The sequence below is a fragment of the Pyrus communis genome, chromosome 9 (assembly GCF_041283825.1).
Source record: "Pyrus communis isolate YQ-2024b chromosome 9, ASM4128382v1, whole genome shotgun sequence".
Classification (NCBI taxonomy): Eukaryota; Viridiplantae; Streptophyta; class Magnoliopsida; order Rosales; family Rosaceae; genus Pyrus; species Pyrus communis.
The window spans coordinates 7,173,116-7,188,784 of record NC_142573.1 but is presented as its reverse complement, the minus strand read 5'-3'; the positions used below and the strand labels follow the sequence as shown (position 1 = coordinate 7,188,784).

Sequence of the window (15,669 nt, the reverse complement as noted above, 5' to 3'; positions counted from 1 at the left end):
CTTGAGCTCAAGCACACACTGAGCTAAACCGTTTATATCCTAGTAAGCATAGATATTCTAATTGAAATAGGAACCCTAATTGCAAAAGGAAATATAACACAATAAAAAGAAACCATAATCTACTAGGAAAGCTTAAACACGTAGTAGGATATATGTTGAATTCTCTACCCACGTAGGTGTGACTTTCCTTTTGCAAATGTGGGTAAGTCTCGTTGGTTTGGGTAGGGTGCCCCGTTGACAATATGAATCTCACATCTAAGAAAAAAGTCTAGCATAGTAGTTTAGATAACCCTTGGCTTCTCTCTCCTTTTGTCAATTAATTTGGGTTGGTTGCTCACATTCTAATAACCCTGCCCAATTGCACTTCAATTCAGATCACCCTCCTCGTCAATTAGTTTTAAGTTAGATGCTTGCATTCTAATAATCACTCTTTGTAAACTAGAGTAGTTTATAATATTTGCCTTGTTTAAAAAGAAATTGTGACTTTGTTTTTTATGTAGAACGATAGAGCGGTAGAGGAGAAATTTTCAAACACAAGGCTTGACATAGTAACATTAAATTCTAGCTCACATAATCTGTCTGCAACATCTCAACCCTGTTCATGATAGTATAAACACCTTCATGAATGCTAATACAACTTCCTAAGCCACCAAAGCATATTTAGTAACAATTACCAAATCCCCACCCGCCCCTAAAACATAGCCTAAGATACATGAGCCTCCAATTAATTACTGATGGAATGGCCAAAAAACCAAAATACCAAAAATCTTGTCGAATAAACCCCATTACACTGCATTAGTTCTTATATTGCACCTGAAATCAAATTTCTTTCTCCATAACACGGTAATGTGCCCATCTCTTGCATCTGCTTAAATTATTAAAAGAGATCCTTAAAACAATAATTTACAAAGTTTTACACTAATACATAATATATACATACATATATATATATATATATATATATATATATATATATATATATATGGAGGTGGCTCTTGGCCACTGAGACTTTCATTCGGATAGGTCATCCCTAGTAAAAACAAACCTCTCTCTCTCTCTTTCTCTCTGTGTGAAATGTCGAATTTTCTGATAAAGGTTTTAATTTTTCTGCTCGTTCTCTCAGCTGCTCCTCTCAAATCAGGTAACCTAATCACACAGCTTTTTGAGTTTCGCGTCCATGCATGATGCATATAAGTTCAGTCTCCATGTATCGAACCCTAAAAACAAACTTTTGTGTGATTTATTTTCTACTAGCATTGTCACTTAAAGCGTGTGTGCGCGCACACTACATTTTTCAGTTGCGGAGTTTGAGCAATGGTGCATCGCCGACGAGCAGACGCCGGACAGCGAGTTGCAGGCAGCAATGGATTGGGCTTGTGGGGGAGGAGGAGGTGCAGATTGTAGCAAGATTCAGGTGAACCAAGCTTGCTATTTCCCAAACACTGTGAAAGACCATGCTTCCTATGCATTCAACAGCTACTTTCAAAGATTCAAACACAAAGGTGGATCTTGCTACTTCAAGGGTGCTGCTTTAATTACAGAACTTGATCCAAGTAAGTCCTTCATTATCTTTTTTCTTTCTGTTTTTAGCATAAAACCAAAAAGAGTGAAGAAAGGAGCATGTGACATGTCCATACAAATGTTGGTGGGTTAGCCATGTGATGTGAGATTTGGATAACGTGGTTAGTTGTTTCTTAAGAGAAAAACTTGGTAGGGTACCTCATTGGGTCATTCGTAAGGCTTTCTTTAGAAAAATATAAGATTATGTATTTTGGTCTCATTTGGTGTGAGAGTCTACAAGATGTCTTTGTCATGTAGCATTACCGAATATCTTATCGTTTTTTATAATTTTAGACACAATGATGGAAATTTTGAAGGAAGTTATTATGTGAAATAACTGAATGTAGTAACCCTCGTTCCGCTGAGGTTCTAAAAAAAACTTAAATGTAGTAAATTTAAAATGATTATATATGTTCATAATGATTTCAATATACTAATTCCTCTTCGTTTTCTTGCTGTCAAAATATTGGCATTAAATAGTCTAAATAAATAATTACCTAGATTTTGAATCACCAAATAAGTTCTTAAAAATATAAAAAATAACTTTTAACATGTGATTTTATCATAAGAATTCAACGTGAAAACAAAAATATCGATTGTGAACTATTTAACGCCATCCCCCTCCCCCTTCCCCTCTGTCCGTAACTTCCAAAAAAGGACCATAACTCACATGGGATCTACTGTCACTTGTTTGCTTATGATGTCAATTATTTTTGCCACAATAAAATAATATTTATTTTTTAATGTTTTCCTGCAGGCCATGCCTCTTGCCACTATGAGTTTATTCCTTGATTGAAGGGAAAATGCAAGATTCCAAATGCCCATGATTACTTTTAAATTGAAGATTGCTGCTATGGAAGCATATGTCCTGCAGAAAATTTACTCAGAAAACATTCCAAACTGAGGTTATATTCAGCTTTCAATCATATTAAATGTTTTTTTTGTTCTTTCAACAAGTCACAAAAGGGTAACGGTACAATTATTAGTAAACCCATTCATTACGTACTGTATTTTATTTTGTTTGGTTTCCGACGTCGGATTCTTTTATTTTTCAACAGAAACTTCAAAGAATATTTCATATTCTGTAATTTCTCAAATTGAGTAGTCCGCTTGCTTTGAATATATAGGAACCATAGCCATAGGATTTGAGAGAGATCCAGCTAATGTCACCTGACATGGCATTTCCATGATTAAATAATATTTTTCATTCTGATTGTTACCACCTAGTCTCTTGCTCCTATTAAGGGTTGGTTTGGTATTGCTGTGTTTTGAAAAAAAACTGCTTCTGTTGTGCTATGAGAATAAGCTCATTTTTGCTGCTTTACGTTTTTAACCTTTTTCACCAAAAACTATGAAAATAAGTTGTCTTTAAGTGTTTACCAAAAACTTTTTTGAGCTCAGCTTACCCACTTTTTATAAAGCATCTTAGTACCAAACCAGTAATAAGCTTAGCCTAAGTTTTTAAGAGGGCCGGCTTATGGAACATGTGTCTTTCTGACCTGATAACTAGTATCATGTCCCCGCCCAACTCTATCAGCGGGCCTTCTTTTTTTTCGCAATACTTAATAAGGTCTCATGTCAATGGAATTAATTAACTCAATTCCTGGTAAAATTAAATGTGCCAAGACCTCTTATATTTGAATGCAAGATTCAAGGCAGTAGTGCAAGTGCAAGACTCCAGGAGCTCCTTTGTCATCAGAAGTAGAGCTTCTGTGAAATTGGGCTTCTGGGCTCTCAACCTGCAAGGGCTTCGGCTAATATTTGGTCTTGGGTTCCGCCATTGCTTTTGATGGGCTTTGCATATTCTTTTTGTATTTTGAGCCTTTCGGCCAACTTTTTATACAAGAGACAATACAGAAAGGAAATTAAACACAAAACTTCAAATGCAATAACAAGTACTCTTAATTACTTGAGCTTCCAAATCGACACACAACCAAGTTTCATGTTCATTACTTTTCATGGACACATGTTATATTTAATTACCCTAATCCCATGAGTCCATGACTCACATTAATTAAATAAAAAAGATCTCAAGAGATATCGAGTATAATAATCCAACAAAGTTCAAAATTTGAGAAAAAATCAAGTTCTTGTGTTAGCAAATCGAAAAGGGTCGATGGAGGGGACCTACATGTGACCTAAAATGAAGAACAAAAATTGGAGTTTGATCTAGTTTTGAGTTTGAAGGGTTGGCAAAGACGGAAAGGGATCCTCTCCGGATCCCTTCCATCAAATCCTACCAATCAACAAATCCGGGCCTTAAAATTTGATTCAACGGTTAAAAATAGGAGATCTTTTTAAAAGTTATAATAACTTTAATCGTTGGATCAAATTTCAAAGGTTTAGATTTATTTATTGGTAAGATTTGGTGGAACGGATCCTAAAAGGATTCCTTTCCGGCAAACACAAAGGCAAAGCCTGCAACTTTGGGGGAAGATGAGATGAGGACAAAACTTGAAAAGTGCAAGGCATGCAAAGGCAGAACATGAAACATTTGGTGCTGTCAATCTCCCAAAAGCCGTAACATGGTCGGCGTGATGACAGGGAATAGGAATTTACGTGCAACAAAGTCAAGGTTTCATCATGCCTTTTGCTTCTCTCACTCACTTCCTTCGTAGAAAGTAGGAAACTAACTAGTTATGTTTCTAATAGTTGTTTGCACGCGTAACTCGTTGTTAGATGACAGTCATTGATAGGTTGTAGTACTTATTTATATTAACAGTTGACAGTCAATCATGTACAGGTAGACAAACGATGCAGCTAGCCTAAGTAGTGGTCATACTTAGACTTCCTCGTTATTGGGAGCAAATTGTACGAAGTTCTTTAGGTTAAAACTATGGGAGGTCTTAGGGTACAACTTAGGCACATATAATTTCACCCCTTCTTTCACCTACGTCAGACAAAACATCATTACTTCTGGTTCATCACCACGTGAGACAAAACATCATTACTTTGGGTCCATCACTGCATGAGACAAAACATTATTACTTCAAACAAATGTTTACGTTATGGATATTGAATCACATATGCATCTTATGAAAAATGAACTATTATATCATGAAACGCGACTTCAAGATGAAAACGTTTGCGTACATCTTGATATGCGAACATCCTCACTCGAAAGTGATATCCTATATCTATATGTACATGCATCTATCATTGTTTGATTGGTCGATATAATGGATGCAAACGATGAAAGCACAACAATAAAACCACTTGAGAAGATTAGAGATCCTTTTCACTTGAGCAATAAGCTAATACTTATACTTACTTCAAGCAAAATACTAATCATCTCTTTCTCTCTCTCAACAAAGTGCCAAATGGAGTAATGGAGAAAGGGCGACTGAAGATAAGAGAGTGGGCCATTAGGTACACTCACTTAGAGGGGACAAAGAAGTAACAAGATTCCTATTTTCCTCAGAAATATTTTTGCACTCTCTAGTAAAGGGACGGTGATATTCAACACTCAATTGATTACAGTTGGATAAATTTGATTTAATTTATTAACTACATAATTTTAAAATTTAAACTAATTTAATGATAATTAGCAGGATAGTGACCGAATGTCACCACGGCTTAAAGATATTGAGCAAAAATGCACTCTTTTTGCATAAGTTCTTTTGCAACTTTGATTCTGCAGATTAACATAATATTAAATCATATTTAGGGATGAGAGTCACTTGCATGATAAACATCGATTGATTCAATGTCTGAAATTCTTTGGGGGTTAATTAAATATTTATATGCTTTTGGAATAAGAATTTGATTGTGATTTCTGCACTCACATCTTCTAACTTTCAAATAAATATTTTGTATTTTATGTATTAGCATGCGCATAAAGTGCTTCACCAAAAATTAGTACTACTGATCATCAAGGGTGGAGAATTGACTGTGGCCACACATGGTGAAATTCCTCACAATTTCTTTGGGGCGAAAATGAGTGGATAAGCATGATTTATCACAAATTATTTATTTTTTGAAAGAAAAAATAAATTCAAGGGTAGAGAATAAATGAATATGTACTTAACGTAAATTAAATATATAGAGTAAATTGCAGTTATAGTAAAAAAATTATTACTCGATTATCGCTTCCCTTTTCTTCTGATATTTCATCCACTTATATTTGTTTATATTGCGGTATATTTACTTTAGGGGGTGAAACATTAAACTGGTGTTAAACTCGTTTACAGAATCGAAGACATCTCACTTACAAATAAAGTAAAAAATAATACCACTACATTGTAGTACTTAAACGATTTCATCGTTTCCTTGAATTATAAACATATTTGCATCATTTTATATAGTTTCATATCAATTTGGAGGAGGGGAAATCCCCATCAAAGTTGTTTTGCAATTAAAAGAAGAACAACTTGGATTAGGAAGACAAAGAAAAGCTCAAGTGGAAGTGGAAGGCGCTACCTTTTGAACTTTCCTACGTCATCTTAATTTATCACTTTAAAATTAACATAACAAGGCTCTCTCTGTGCTCAACCGTGTGTGTCACTTTCTCAGATTGACCCACTAAACCCTTTATCCTACCATTTGTACCCCTCCACTCTTCTAGATTAAGTTGAATTTAGCTTGTAAATAATGCTATAAACTAATAGTAATCTTAAGTTAACTGAACACATGCGCTGATTCAGATCATTGATGTGACGCGTAAATGAGTTGATTATGGTTGAGATTATAGTATTAGATCGACTAAGCTACATGTTATAAATGTAGAAGGAATTTACAAGTGAGGAGAATGAATATACTTAGATTCGCCGGTGATTGGTAAAATCTGTTTCAAGCAACATAAATATGCGCTATATTGTCAACAATTGAATAATTTTATTATTACGGTCCATTAAGATTCTGATATTCGTTGCCTTGATTGATTATGAAAAAAAAGGGAATATTGGTCTTAAGACTTCATATCTAGCTTAAGAACCTATGATGCCATAGTATCCACATAAGATCTCATTTGTAGTATTTTAAAGCTAATTCATTAAAGTTTGCAGTTTGGCATAATCTTACTTTTGCTTTTATTCTTTCTTTTATGATTTTTTTTTTTTTTATACAAACGATAATTTCCTATAAACCAAATTAAATCATAGGAAGTAGGAGTTGAACTTAGTTGTATAAAGAAAGTACATTCGCTCTGAGTAATATACTTGTGTTCTCGTTTTTATGGTGTTAGAACATCCTCAATGGAGGCTTTATTCTCTATGAGGCTACATTTCAAGCCTTAATGATAAATTTCATCCCTAATGAGCCGAAAAATGGAGCTAGATCCATCATTTATTGGATAGCATAAAATTGGGCTACATCTAGCCCAAAAAAAAAAATAGTGGGTCCCACAAAAAGTAGCAACCTATATGAACAAAATTCTATCACTCTTTCTCTACTTGCGAATACATTTATACTCTCCTATATTATCTTTTAAATTCTTTTTCCTTACATATATTTCTCGTAATTTGGCTAATTAATGATTGTTTTAAATTTCATAATAATTAAAATTTCAATTTGGTTTAATGTTCATGGGCACTAGTGGGTGAAATTTTCAAATAATTTTTTTTGCAAAATTGTATGATACTAATTTACCAATTGATGCTAGGTAAATTGTGTGTTGTACGTGAAAATCAAATTATTTCTGAAAACAAAGTGAGAGTTTGTTTTTTTTAATAGACGAGATTGAAATAATATAATCTAATCCAACAAACGATTCATACGTGATAAAATCTAATTTTATCACAATTTGAACTTATGAAAATATAACTTTGTCACATATAAAACCCGAAAAAAATAACCCCTCATGCACATGAAGCATATGGTGGTTGCGTGGAAGGTTTTTTCTATTACTTCAACTGAACCAAATATGCAATTGTACAACTTTGCAAACAAATCCCACTGGTAGTAATGTTATTTCACACTATTTAAAGGGCTTTTTCTAACTCAGAATTTTTATATTCCACAGGTGGGTTCTATTCTTCTTCTCTCTCTTTCTCTCTCTCACTAAGTCACGCCCAGAGACAGTGAAAGACTGGTATGTGGTGGAATTCGAAGCTTCAAATTCCTTCAAAGTTCAAACAAGGTACAACCAAAGACTTGATATTTTCAAATCAGAAGTCATCATTTACTGGTTTTTGCATTCAAATCCTTTGTTTTGCATTGGTATTACTGGTTGTGTTACAAACCAGTCCTTTCCTTTTTCTTGGGAAAATTTTGAGCTATGAGTTGTGTTTTCATGGATGATTTTCCATTACTGAAACTGGGTTGCTGATGTTTCTTCAAGGTATATCATATACGAACTTTGCTTTCCTTTTGGTGGGTTTTATGGCGCTCTGTTTTCAAATTCTGTGTTTTTTCCCTTTTCTGGAAAGACTGGAGCTTCAATTTTGAAGTTGTTTTTGTTTCAGATTTGGTGGCGACCCTTTTGTTTATGAACTAGAGTTTGAATGTTTGTGAAAAGATTAAATCTTTATCATTGTCTTGGAACAAATGGGGTTTCTCAAAAAACCAAAATTTGGGTGTTTTTCCGAGTGGTTGGGATGATGATTTGGTGGATGGAATGGTCAGTGTTTTCCTGTGATTCATTTTGTTGGAGAGTTTCATACTTTGTTTGGCTGTCGAAATGGAAAAAATGTGGCAGCAGAGAGTGGTTAAAGGGTTAGAGGAGAGAGTTGCAGAGAATGTCTAAGAACACCAGATGATACTAGTTTAGTATTCCGTTCTCTAGTTTTCTGTAATCTTGTTAATTAGAAGTTTACCGTTGAGATTTGAGATCATTTCGTTACATAGTTTACTTGGAAATCAGACTAATATTGCACCGGTAATTGTATGATCATTGTCAATTTATGTTTTTCGAAACGTTTGAATCTCTTTTTATTGCATAATCATTTTGATGGATTGGCGCTCTACTGGTTTTCACGCTTCACGTTCGTTATTTTAGGTTCTTTTCGTATCTTTTCTCTGTTTATCTAGGTTTTTTCGCTTGGATAGTGTCTTTCTTCGCCTCACAGATGCTTATCTGGTCGTGTTGGTCTGGTCTCTACTTGCGGTTGCATTCTTGCTACACTTGATTATTGGTGAATAAACTTCGGATTGGCAACACCAACGAATTAGAACGACAAGTTCTGAGATCTTTAAGTTTGATGTTGAAATTGTGAAATTGTTCTCAAAAGATTTTCCTGTATTTTGCTAATGCAAGTTTCTTTAGTTGTTCTCTAACTAAAAATTGTTAGTGAACTATTAGGCTATCATGCGCTAGCGCTACTAGATGAACTGGCAAAGCAAATTTTAAAGGCTGCTCCGTCTTTTCCATTTACGAGAACTTCACTTCAGCCTATCCTTACTCCGAATTCCACAATGACTAAATCTCATCATTGTTCCTCATGCTTTTCACTTGTTATCTTTACGGTATTGCGCAGATCTCTCATTATTTTGTTCTGCAGATTATGCTGGTTCTGTATTATGTTGTATCCTCTTTGTTCCGTATATCTGTGTAACCAAGGTCTCTTATTGTAATACAGATAATGCTTCTGGCAAGCGAATTTGAAGCTTCCTATACAACTCTAACGAAGCTTGGATAACACAAATAGAAAGATAGTTTTCGGCAACAGAGTCAACAATTAGACTACTCTTCAATGCAAGCATCAAAGGAGCAGAGAATTTCAGGGATGTCAAACCGGTTATATTATCAGCCAGTCCAAGAAGTAGAAGCCTACTGCTTGCCTCGTTTCCAAACTTTGGACCCCCGGCTACATTACAATGAGAGCAGCCAAAGTACCCACCTCCCATTGCAGAGTTTCCATGAACACTACTGCACTTTGGAGTCTTCCTGGTCTAATGGTAGCTATAACGTTTATAACACCCCATCAAATGTCAGTTTCTCACCTAGTGGAAGCCCGATGTCGCAGCAAGACTCTCATTCATATCCGTCTGATCAGTACCATTCCCCTGACCAGACCTACAGCTCTTCGATAAGTGGATCCTGCATAACCGATGATGCAACTGACTTCAAGTACAAACTGAAACAATTAGAAACTGTAATGCTGGGTCCTGATTCTAATATTCTTGATAACTATTGCATTACTTTCCCGAACGGGACGAGCAATTCCCTGCCAGACGAGGACAGCTGGGGACAGATTCTGGAATCAATCTCTAAAAAGGATTTGAAGCAAGTCCTCATCTTCTGCGCAAAAGCAGTAGCAGATAATGATCTGTTAATGGCACAGTGGATGATGGATGAGTTACGCCAGATGGTTTCAGTTTCGGGTGAACCAATTCAGAGGTTGGGTGCATACTTGCTGGAAGGACTAGTTGCACGGAAGGCGTCTTCGGGGAGTAACATCTACAAAGCACTGAGATGCAAAGAACCAGCAAGTTGCGAACTCCTCTCTTACATGCATATTCTCTATGAGGTTTGCCCTTACTTCAAATTCGGGTACATGTCTGCAAATGGAGCCATTGCAGAAGCCATGAAGGATGAGGACAGTGTTCACATCATTGATTTCCAAATCGGTCAGGGGAGTCAGTGGGTCACTCTAATCCAAGCTTTTGCATCCAGGCCTGGTGGACCACCCCACATCCGTATAACAGGTATTGATGATTCCATGTCAGCTTATGCCCGTGGAGGAGGACCAAACATTGTGGGAAAGAGGTTGTCTAAGCTTGCAGAGTTGTTCAAGGTTCCATTCGAGTTCCACACCGCTTCCATGTCTGGTTGTGACGTACAGCTGGAGCATCTTTGTGTTCGACCTGGGGAGGCTTTGGCTATCAACTTTGCGTTCATGCTGCACCACATGCCCGATGAGAGCGTCTGCACTCAGAATCACCGGGATAGGCTGTTGAGGTTGGTTAAGAGCTTGTCTCCGAAAGTGGTGACCCTCGTTGAGCAAGAATCTAACACAAACACCGCTGCATTCTATCCACGCTTTGTAGAAACACTAAATTACTACACAGCTATGTTTGAGTCAATTGATGTGACTCTTCCGAGAGATCACAAGGAGCGGATCAATGTGGAGCAACACTGCTTGGCTAGGGAGGTTGTTAACATAATAGCATGCGAGGGCGTTGAGAGGGTGGAAAGACACGAGCTTCTTGGGAAGTGGAGGTTGCGGTTTGCAATGGCTGGATTTACACCGTACCCTTTAAGCTCCTTGGTAAATGCCACCATCAAGACGCTGCTGGATAACTACTCTGACAAATATCGGCTTGAAGAGCGAGACGGGGCACTCTATCTTGGCTGGAAGAACAGAGACTTGGTTGCTTCTTGTGCATGGAGGTGCAAACACAGCACGAATTGATGCTTTTTTTTTTTGGTCGGAATGGAGGCGAGGCAAGCTTGGAGAATAGAACATGTTTTTTCATGTGTTCTTTTGCACTTGTAAGCTCCCAACTGCTTATAAAAAAGGGTGGCATCAGCTGTGTAAACTTGATAAAATCGAAGTCATCTGTTTTAGAGAGAGAGAGAGAGAGGGGGAGAGGGAGAGAGAGAGAGGGAGGGAGAGAGGGAGGGAGAGAGAACTTTGATTTCATAAGGCATTGGTTTGTACATGGTTGTCTGAGTAATTGGCACAAATGCTTTGCCTTTTTTCTTCCTACCTTTTTCTTGAGGAAGTTTAAATCCAATACCATCAAATAAAGAGAATTGAAAGAAAGTGGTTGTTTGGCAGATTTGTTTTCCTTATTCAAACAATAGTTACTTGGGTTTGAAGGTAGAGGAATTTTAGTTTGAGTGAAGTTCCACTTTGGCCTCTGTAGATTTACTCATCGCGGATTAAACTCCAATATTTTTCTTTCAGTACAAGTGTCGCAGACTGAACTCCAATATTATTTTTCCCCTTTTAGTACAAGTGACATTCTATGCAAAGGGAGATGGAGGGTCTGAATCCAAGACGCAGTGGGTTAAAAGAGAAAAACCCTATCCGCTAGAGCAATCAACTACGTGCATTCCAATGGCAACTCGTGTGCTAATTCCGTTAAAGTGGCGTTCTTGAGCTATTATTCTTGAATTGCAACAATTAGTAAACTATAACGTTTAAATCGCAACAACTGTGACTACGAGACCAAAACTATTCAAGTAAACTAAACGATTAGGGTTCATGAATAACATCAGCACAACCAACTTTTCATATATCAAGTACTAACATGACATGAGAGTCCTCCTTCCTTAGTCTAATCCCTACATTTTTGAGGTCATTCAATCTATATAAAATAATTTACACAACTTTTGTTAACCTTCCAATCCGCTATCGGACATTATTGGCATTCCGCCAAATCCTACTCTCCAATCCCGACCCAAAGCATCCTCTCCGGAGACGAAAACAAGAGGAGAATGAATAAGATGAACCCTAGCACCAGGCATGTCCTGATGCATTAATACATTATTTAGGGTGTCGATGAATCTAGATCCAGCATTGCAGGTTAACTGTCAACGGGTTCTGCTTTCGGCTTTTCTTGCTCCGGTGGATTACTTTCTGGACGCAGATTGTCGCAAACCACCATATCAACGCCTTCTGACTTAATTCCCATCTCAGTAGTTTTCATTTTATTTGCTCTACAAACAATCATGTAAGGGGGGTCGCTTTCCGTCGTCGTACATGCTTCGGCAACCGATTGATCATGTGGTGTTCTTTCGGGGCCTAGATCAGAATCAACGACCATATCTGAGCCAGCAACATCACTTGGTTTAATTTTTGACTCATCATTCCGTTGCTCGCTTGGTTTAACTTCATGTTCTGGGCTAGTATCGCGGCAGACAGCATTCCCTTCGGGTATAGTGCCAGACTCACAAATGCGGGCTGTCGTAAACACGTTCGATGCTGCTGTATTATGGGTCACAGTCCTTGTCGGGGGCATATCATGATCATGTTGCCCCTCATATGTGGCTATAACCACTTTTGAATCATGAGACGCCCTCTCTACATGTTTCTTAACAGGGCATCCAGGATTTGAGCATCTGTAGTAACTCCTACATAATGCAAGTGCAGACGCAGAGGAGAGTCAGCAAAAATATACCATAGAAACTACGACAAATAAAGGAATGCCAAATAGATTAACTGAGAACTTCGAAACACAAACCGATTCTATTTCATATCATTCTAGACTAACACCAAACAAGACTGAACTAAATAAAACAAGAAGCAGGACACGTTTGAACAGAGCTCACAGATACTGACTATTGTCTAAGAAGTAATAATATCTAATTCTTCCAGTTTATCCCAGAAGCAAGATAAAGGACTAGAGAAGCATACGTAAGTTACATGAAGGAAGGAAAAGAATGTCATATGTGATCTACACATTTACAAATGAGCAGAGTGGCAATTTAGGTGCACGCCTGACGCCTCGTATAAAGCGTCAATACATGCAAGCATTAAACTGATTATACCTTGGATTTGGATTGCCTTTTACTAATTTCTGCCCGTATTTGCGCCATCTGTACCCATCACTCACTATATCAACCTCACTCATAGTCTGAACAACCATGCGTGGTTCAACAGATGGCTTATCCACCGGTAATGAGTTGCCATTATGTTTTGCCTTCTTCCTGATATTTATTTTCCAATATCAGTTAAACAAAGGTAAGTATAATATACCAGTGCACAGGAAAATTCAAAATAGCTATTGCAAGAACATACTGTCTTTTAGGGTCAGGATCGCCATCTCTCGGTCTATTTGACTGAGAGAGCACACCCTGCATGGCTTCAGTAACTGCAACGCTTGAAAGCTGTGGAGGATCCACTGGCTCAATCTGGTTAGATGTGTGCCCATGCGCACTTGACGATTTGTCTTCAAATACAAGGTCATCAAATAAATTAAACAAGATTTGGCATTGTAAGAACCATATCTAGATAACAACTAAGTTTCATTCTCACCTTCAACATCAGTTAACAAAAGCACTTTTGGTCTTTCGTCCTCAACAATGGACACAACGAAACTAACAGCTACTGGGACACTTCGGAGTTTAGGATGTTCATGCTCACCAAAGTATACAGTATCTGTTATCTGGCCACTATGTGCACGTTCCACTTGCTTCTTCACTTCACATTTTGGATACGTACATCTGTAGTAACTTCTTACATATGATTTTCCCTTAACAAATTTCTGGCCGTATTTTCTCCAGTGATAACCATCGTCTAACACTCTCTTAAGTGTAGTAGATGGAGTGGTTCCTTCTTGAGCAGATCGCAAGGCAAGTGCAGCGGTTTCAGGAGTCTGTGGGGTTTTCTCAGATGTTAAAGAGGAAGCACTTCCTTCTTGATTTGGTTGTGACGCAGTAACAACTCCATCAGGCACCTGTGACGCTTTCTCAGGTGTTAGAAATTGAGCAGTCCCTTTATGATCTGATTGCAACAGACAGATCCCCTTATTAGGAGCTTGATGTGGCGCATGAATTTCACTATCAGAACTCTCTTTCTTCTGTACTATATCAGAAGCAACTTTATCTGTCCCATCTTCCCCTAAAGGAATCATGTGAAATTGATTCTGGTATCACAGGCTGCAACTCAGCTCAGGATACCACCATCACAGTTTACCTCCGTCTCAAAAAAAACTCCAATACAGCAGGTTGTTCAACTCTGATCGTTTAAAGCACGGACAAGAATGTTACGGTCAGGACTTGCTAGCTGCAGAATAGATCAGAGCAGTCATAAGGAAATGTCCCGAGTCCCAATTTAGTTAAACGAAGATCACAAACACCCTAATTGTCTGGTTTTCAGAAGAAATGAAACGACACGAAACTCCATAATTATCATTGTGAATGGATGTGCGTGTATATCCATATTATGTGTGTGCGGGCGTGTGTATGTACATGCATATATATATATATATATGTATGTATGTATATATTGTTTTGATTTGGTTAAGCATATTAAGTAGGTGAAGCGGCTCTGCTACTAATATTTCAAAATTTGTTACTGTTTTCGAAAAGAAAATAAAAAATTTTAATACAGAAAGAGTCTTGATACACATAAATAAAATTCCAAATCTTTTTGTTTATATATTACTCAGAAGAACAAAAATTACCACCCATTACCCAGAAATATAAATTTTAGCTTGAAAAAACAAGGGTTCATAACTTTAAACAAATTAACCATTGAGTCAAATGATTAGCTCAGTTCAGTGAGGTTCCAGGAAAATTAAACTAAAGCAAACGGAAAATTTGGACTCAATTACGCAATTTTCTCACACTTTCTCAGCAACCAAACAGAGGATGTAGTAATTAAAAGCTAGAACTACAACAAATAATTAAAAATACACCAAAAAAAAAAAATTCAAGGCACATGAGTTGATGTCAATTATATTAAAAAAATAATAAACAGTATAATTAAAAAAATTAAAAAAAATAATCTCAAAACCATCAATTTTTTAGCTCAAACAACAAACCCTATGCAGTACAGTACGAAAAGAGAAAAAGTACAAACCCTATAAATTTCGGGATCAGGTGGCCCAATTCCGCGCGAAGCCGGCGGATTGAGATTGATTCAGAGCCGTAGATCACGCCGGCGGTGGTGGCGGGAGACAGGGAGGAGCTGGGTGGCAGTGAGAGAGACGAGTCGAAGCTCTCTGAGTCCTTTGCCAAAAGTCTAATCCGATGTGGGGAGAGAAAGACGGGGAGGAGAGATTTTTGTTGCCCGCGATGAGGTGCACGGAAGAATCTTTGTTCCTCTGGCTGTCCTGCGGTTTGATTGGTTATAACGTACGAATCTTTAATATGTGGGCCATGGTTGTTTTCTTGGAGTTTGGACCGTGATAACGTCTTTCCCGCTTGCAATGAGGCCGTGGCGCCGGGTCCGTTTTAATTTATTTATTATTATTTTTTTTTTGTTAAAGATAAAATTTTATTAAATTAGATGTTAGATTAACCTCCGACGAAATTCGAATCATGCAGAGTCTCAACACCGTAAACTTTCAAAGTTTAGACAGTACCAAACTAGTACTAAATTATTCATAATTTTGCTCGGTTGTCAAACATAATTTTGAATCCAACTTTTTTCTATCTCTGCTTTTAAAAAAAATTGAGCATTACCAAACTGGCATTAGATTATTCACAATGTCTTCATTTTCAATACATTATATCTTGGATTCAAACTCTCTTCCCATCTCTTTAGTCTCGATTAGTGT

The 15,669-nt window shown here is 37.2% G+C and overlaps 3 protein-coding genes across 5 annotated transcripts; 2 read left to right on the top strand and 1 right to left on the bottom strand.

The window, feature by feature from the left end:
• The first annotated feature begins 1,004 nt into the window (after positions 1 to 1,004).
• On the top strand, positions 1,005 to 2,643 carry LOC137738755 (Carbohydrate-binding X8 domain superfamily protein). Its single transcript, XM_068478230.2, has 3 exons — positions 1,005 to 1,141; positions 1,299 to 1,553; positions 2,318 to 2,643. The coding sequence occupies exons 1-3, from the start codon at positions 1,075 to 1,077 to the stop codon at positions 2,350 to 2,352; spliced, it is 357 nt and encodes a 118-aa protein (XP_068334331.2). The 5' UTR covers positions 1,005 to 1,074; the 3' UTR covers positions 2,353 to 2,643.
• Positions 2,644 to 7,451: 4,808 nt separating this feature from the next.
• Positions 7,452 to 11,204, top strand: LOC137740799 (scarecrow-like transcription factor PAT1). 3 transcript variants are annotated; one of them, XM_088700775.1, is made up of 3 exons: positions 7,452 to 7,636; positions 8,798 to 8,961; positions 9,075 to 11,204. In XM_088700775.1, exon 3 carries the CDS (start codon positions 9,189 to 9,191, stop codon positions 10,848 to 10,850), a length of 1,662 nt encoding a protein of 553 aa, XP_088556901.1. In that variant the 5' UTR covers positions 7,452 to 7,636; positions 8,798 to 8,961; positions 9,075 to 9,188; the 3' UTR covers positions 10,851 to 11,204. The 3 variants fall into 3 exon arrangements, with proteins under 3 accessions (XP_088556901.1, XP_068336701.2, XP_068336699.2); XM_068480598.2 differs by having other exon boundaries at positions 7,541 to 7,636; positions 8,787 to 8,961; XM_068480600.2 differs by lacking the exon at positions 8,798 to 8,961 and having other exon boundaries at positions 7,500 to 7,636.
• A 441-nt stretch (positions 11,205 to 11,645) lies between these two features.
• LOC137739716 (putative WRKY transcription factor 3) lies at positions 11,646 to 15,224 on the bottom strand. The gene is made up of 5 exons (XM_068479396.2): positions 14,970 to 15,224; positions 13,422 to 14,171; positions 13,185 to 13,335; positions 12,935 to 13,093; positions 11,646 to 12,517 (listed from the first exon to the last, which is right to left on the bottom strand). Exons 2-5 carry the CDS (start codon positions 14,017 to 14,019, stop codon positions 11,971 to 11,973), a joined length of 1,455 nt encoding a protein of 484 aa, XP_068335497.2. The 5' UTR covers positions 14,020 to 14,171; positions 14,970 to 15,224; the 3' UTR covers positions 11,646 to 11,970.
• Between the last annotated feature and the right edge of the window lie 445 nt (positions 15,225 to 15,669).

Coding starts and splice junctions, on each gene's coding strand:
- LOC137738755 (XM_068478230.2), top strand. CDS start 1,075: ATGTCGAATTTTCTGATAAAGGTTTTAATTTTTCTGCTCGTTCTCTCA. Junction 1,142..1,298: donor AGCTGCTCCTCTCAAATCAG/GTAACCTAATCA, acceptor TACATTTTTCAG/TTGCGGAGTTTGAGCAATGG. Junction 1,554..2,317: donor AATTACAGAACTTGATCCAA/GTAAGTCCTTCA, acceptor GTTTTCCTGCAG/GCCATGCCTCTTGCCACTAT.
- LOC137739716 (XM_068479396.2), bottom strand. CDS start 14,019: ATGATTCCTTTAGGGGAAGATGGGACAGATAAAGTTGCTTCTGATATA. Junction 13,336..13,421: donor TTTGTTAACTGATGTTGAAG/GTGAGAATGAAA, acceptor TTGTATTTGAAG/ACAAATCGTCAAGTGCGCAT. Junction 12,518..12,934: donor AAAGGCAATCCAAATCCAAG/GTATAATCAGTT, acceptor TGCATTATGTAG/GAGTTACTACAGATGCTCAA.
- LOC137740799 (XM_088700775.1), top strand. CDS start 9,189: ATGCAAGCATCAAAGGAGCAGAGAATTTCAGGGATGTCAAACCGGTTA.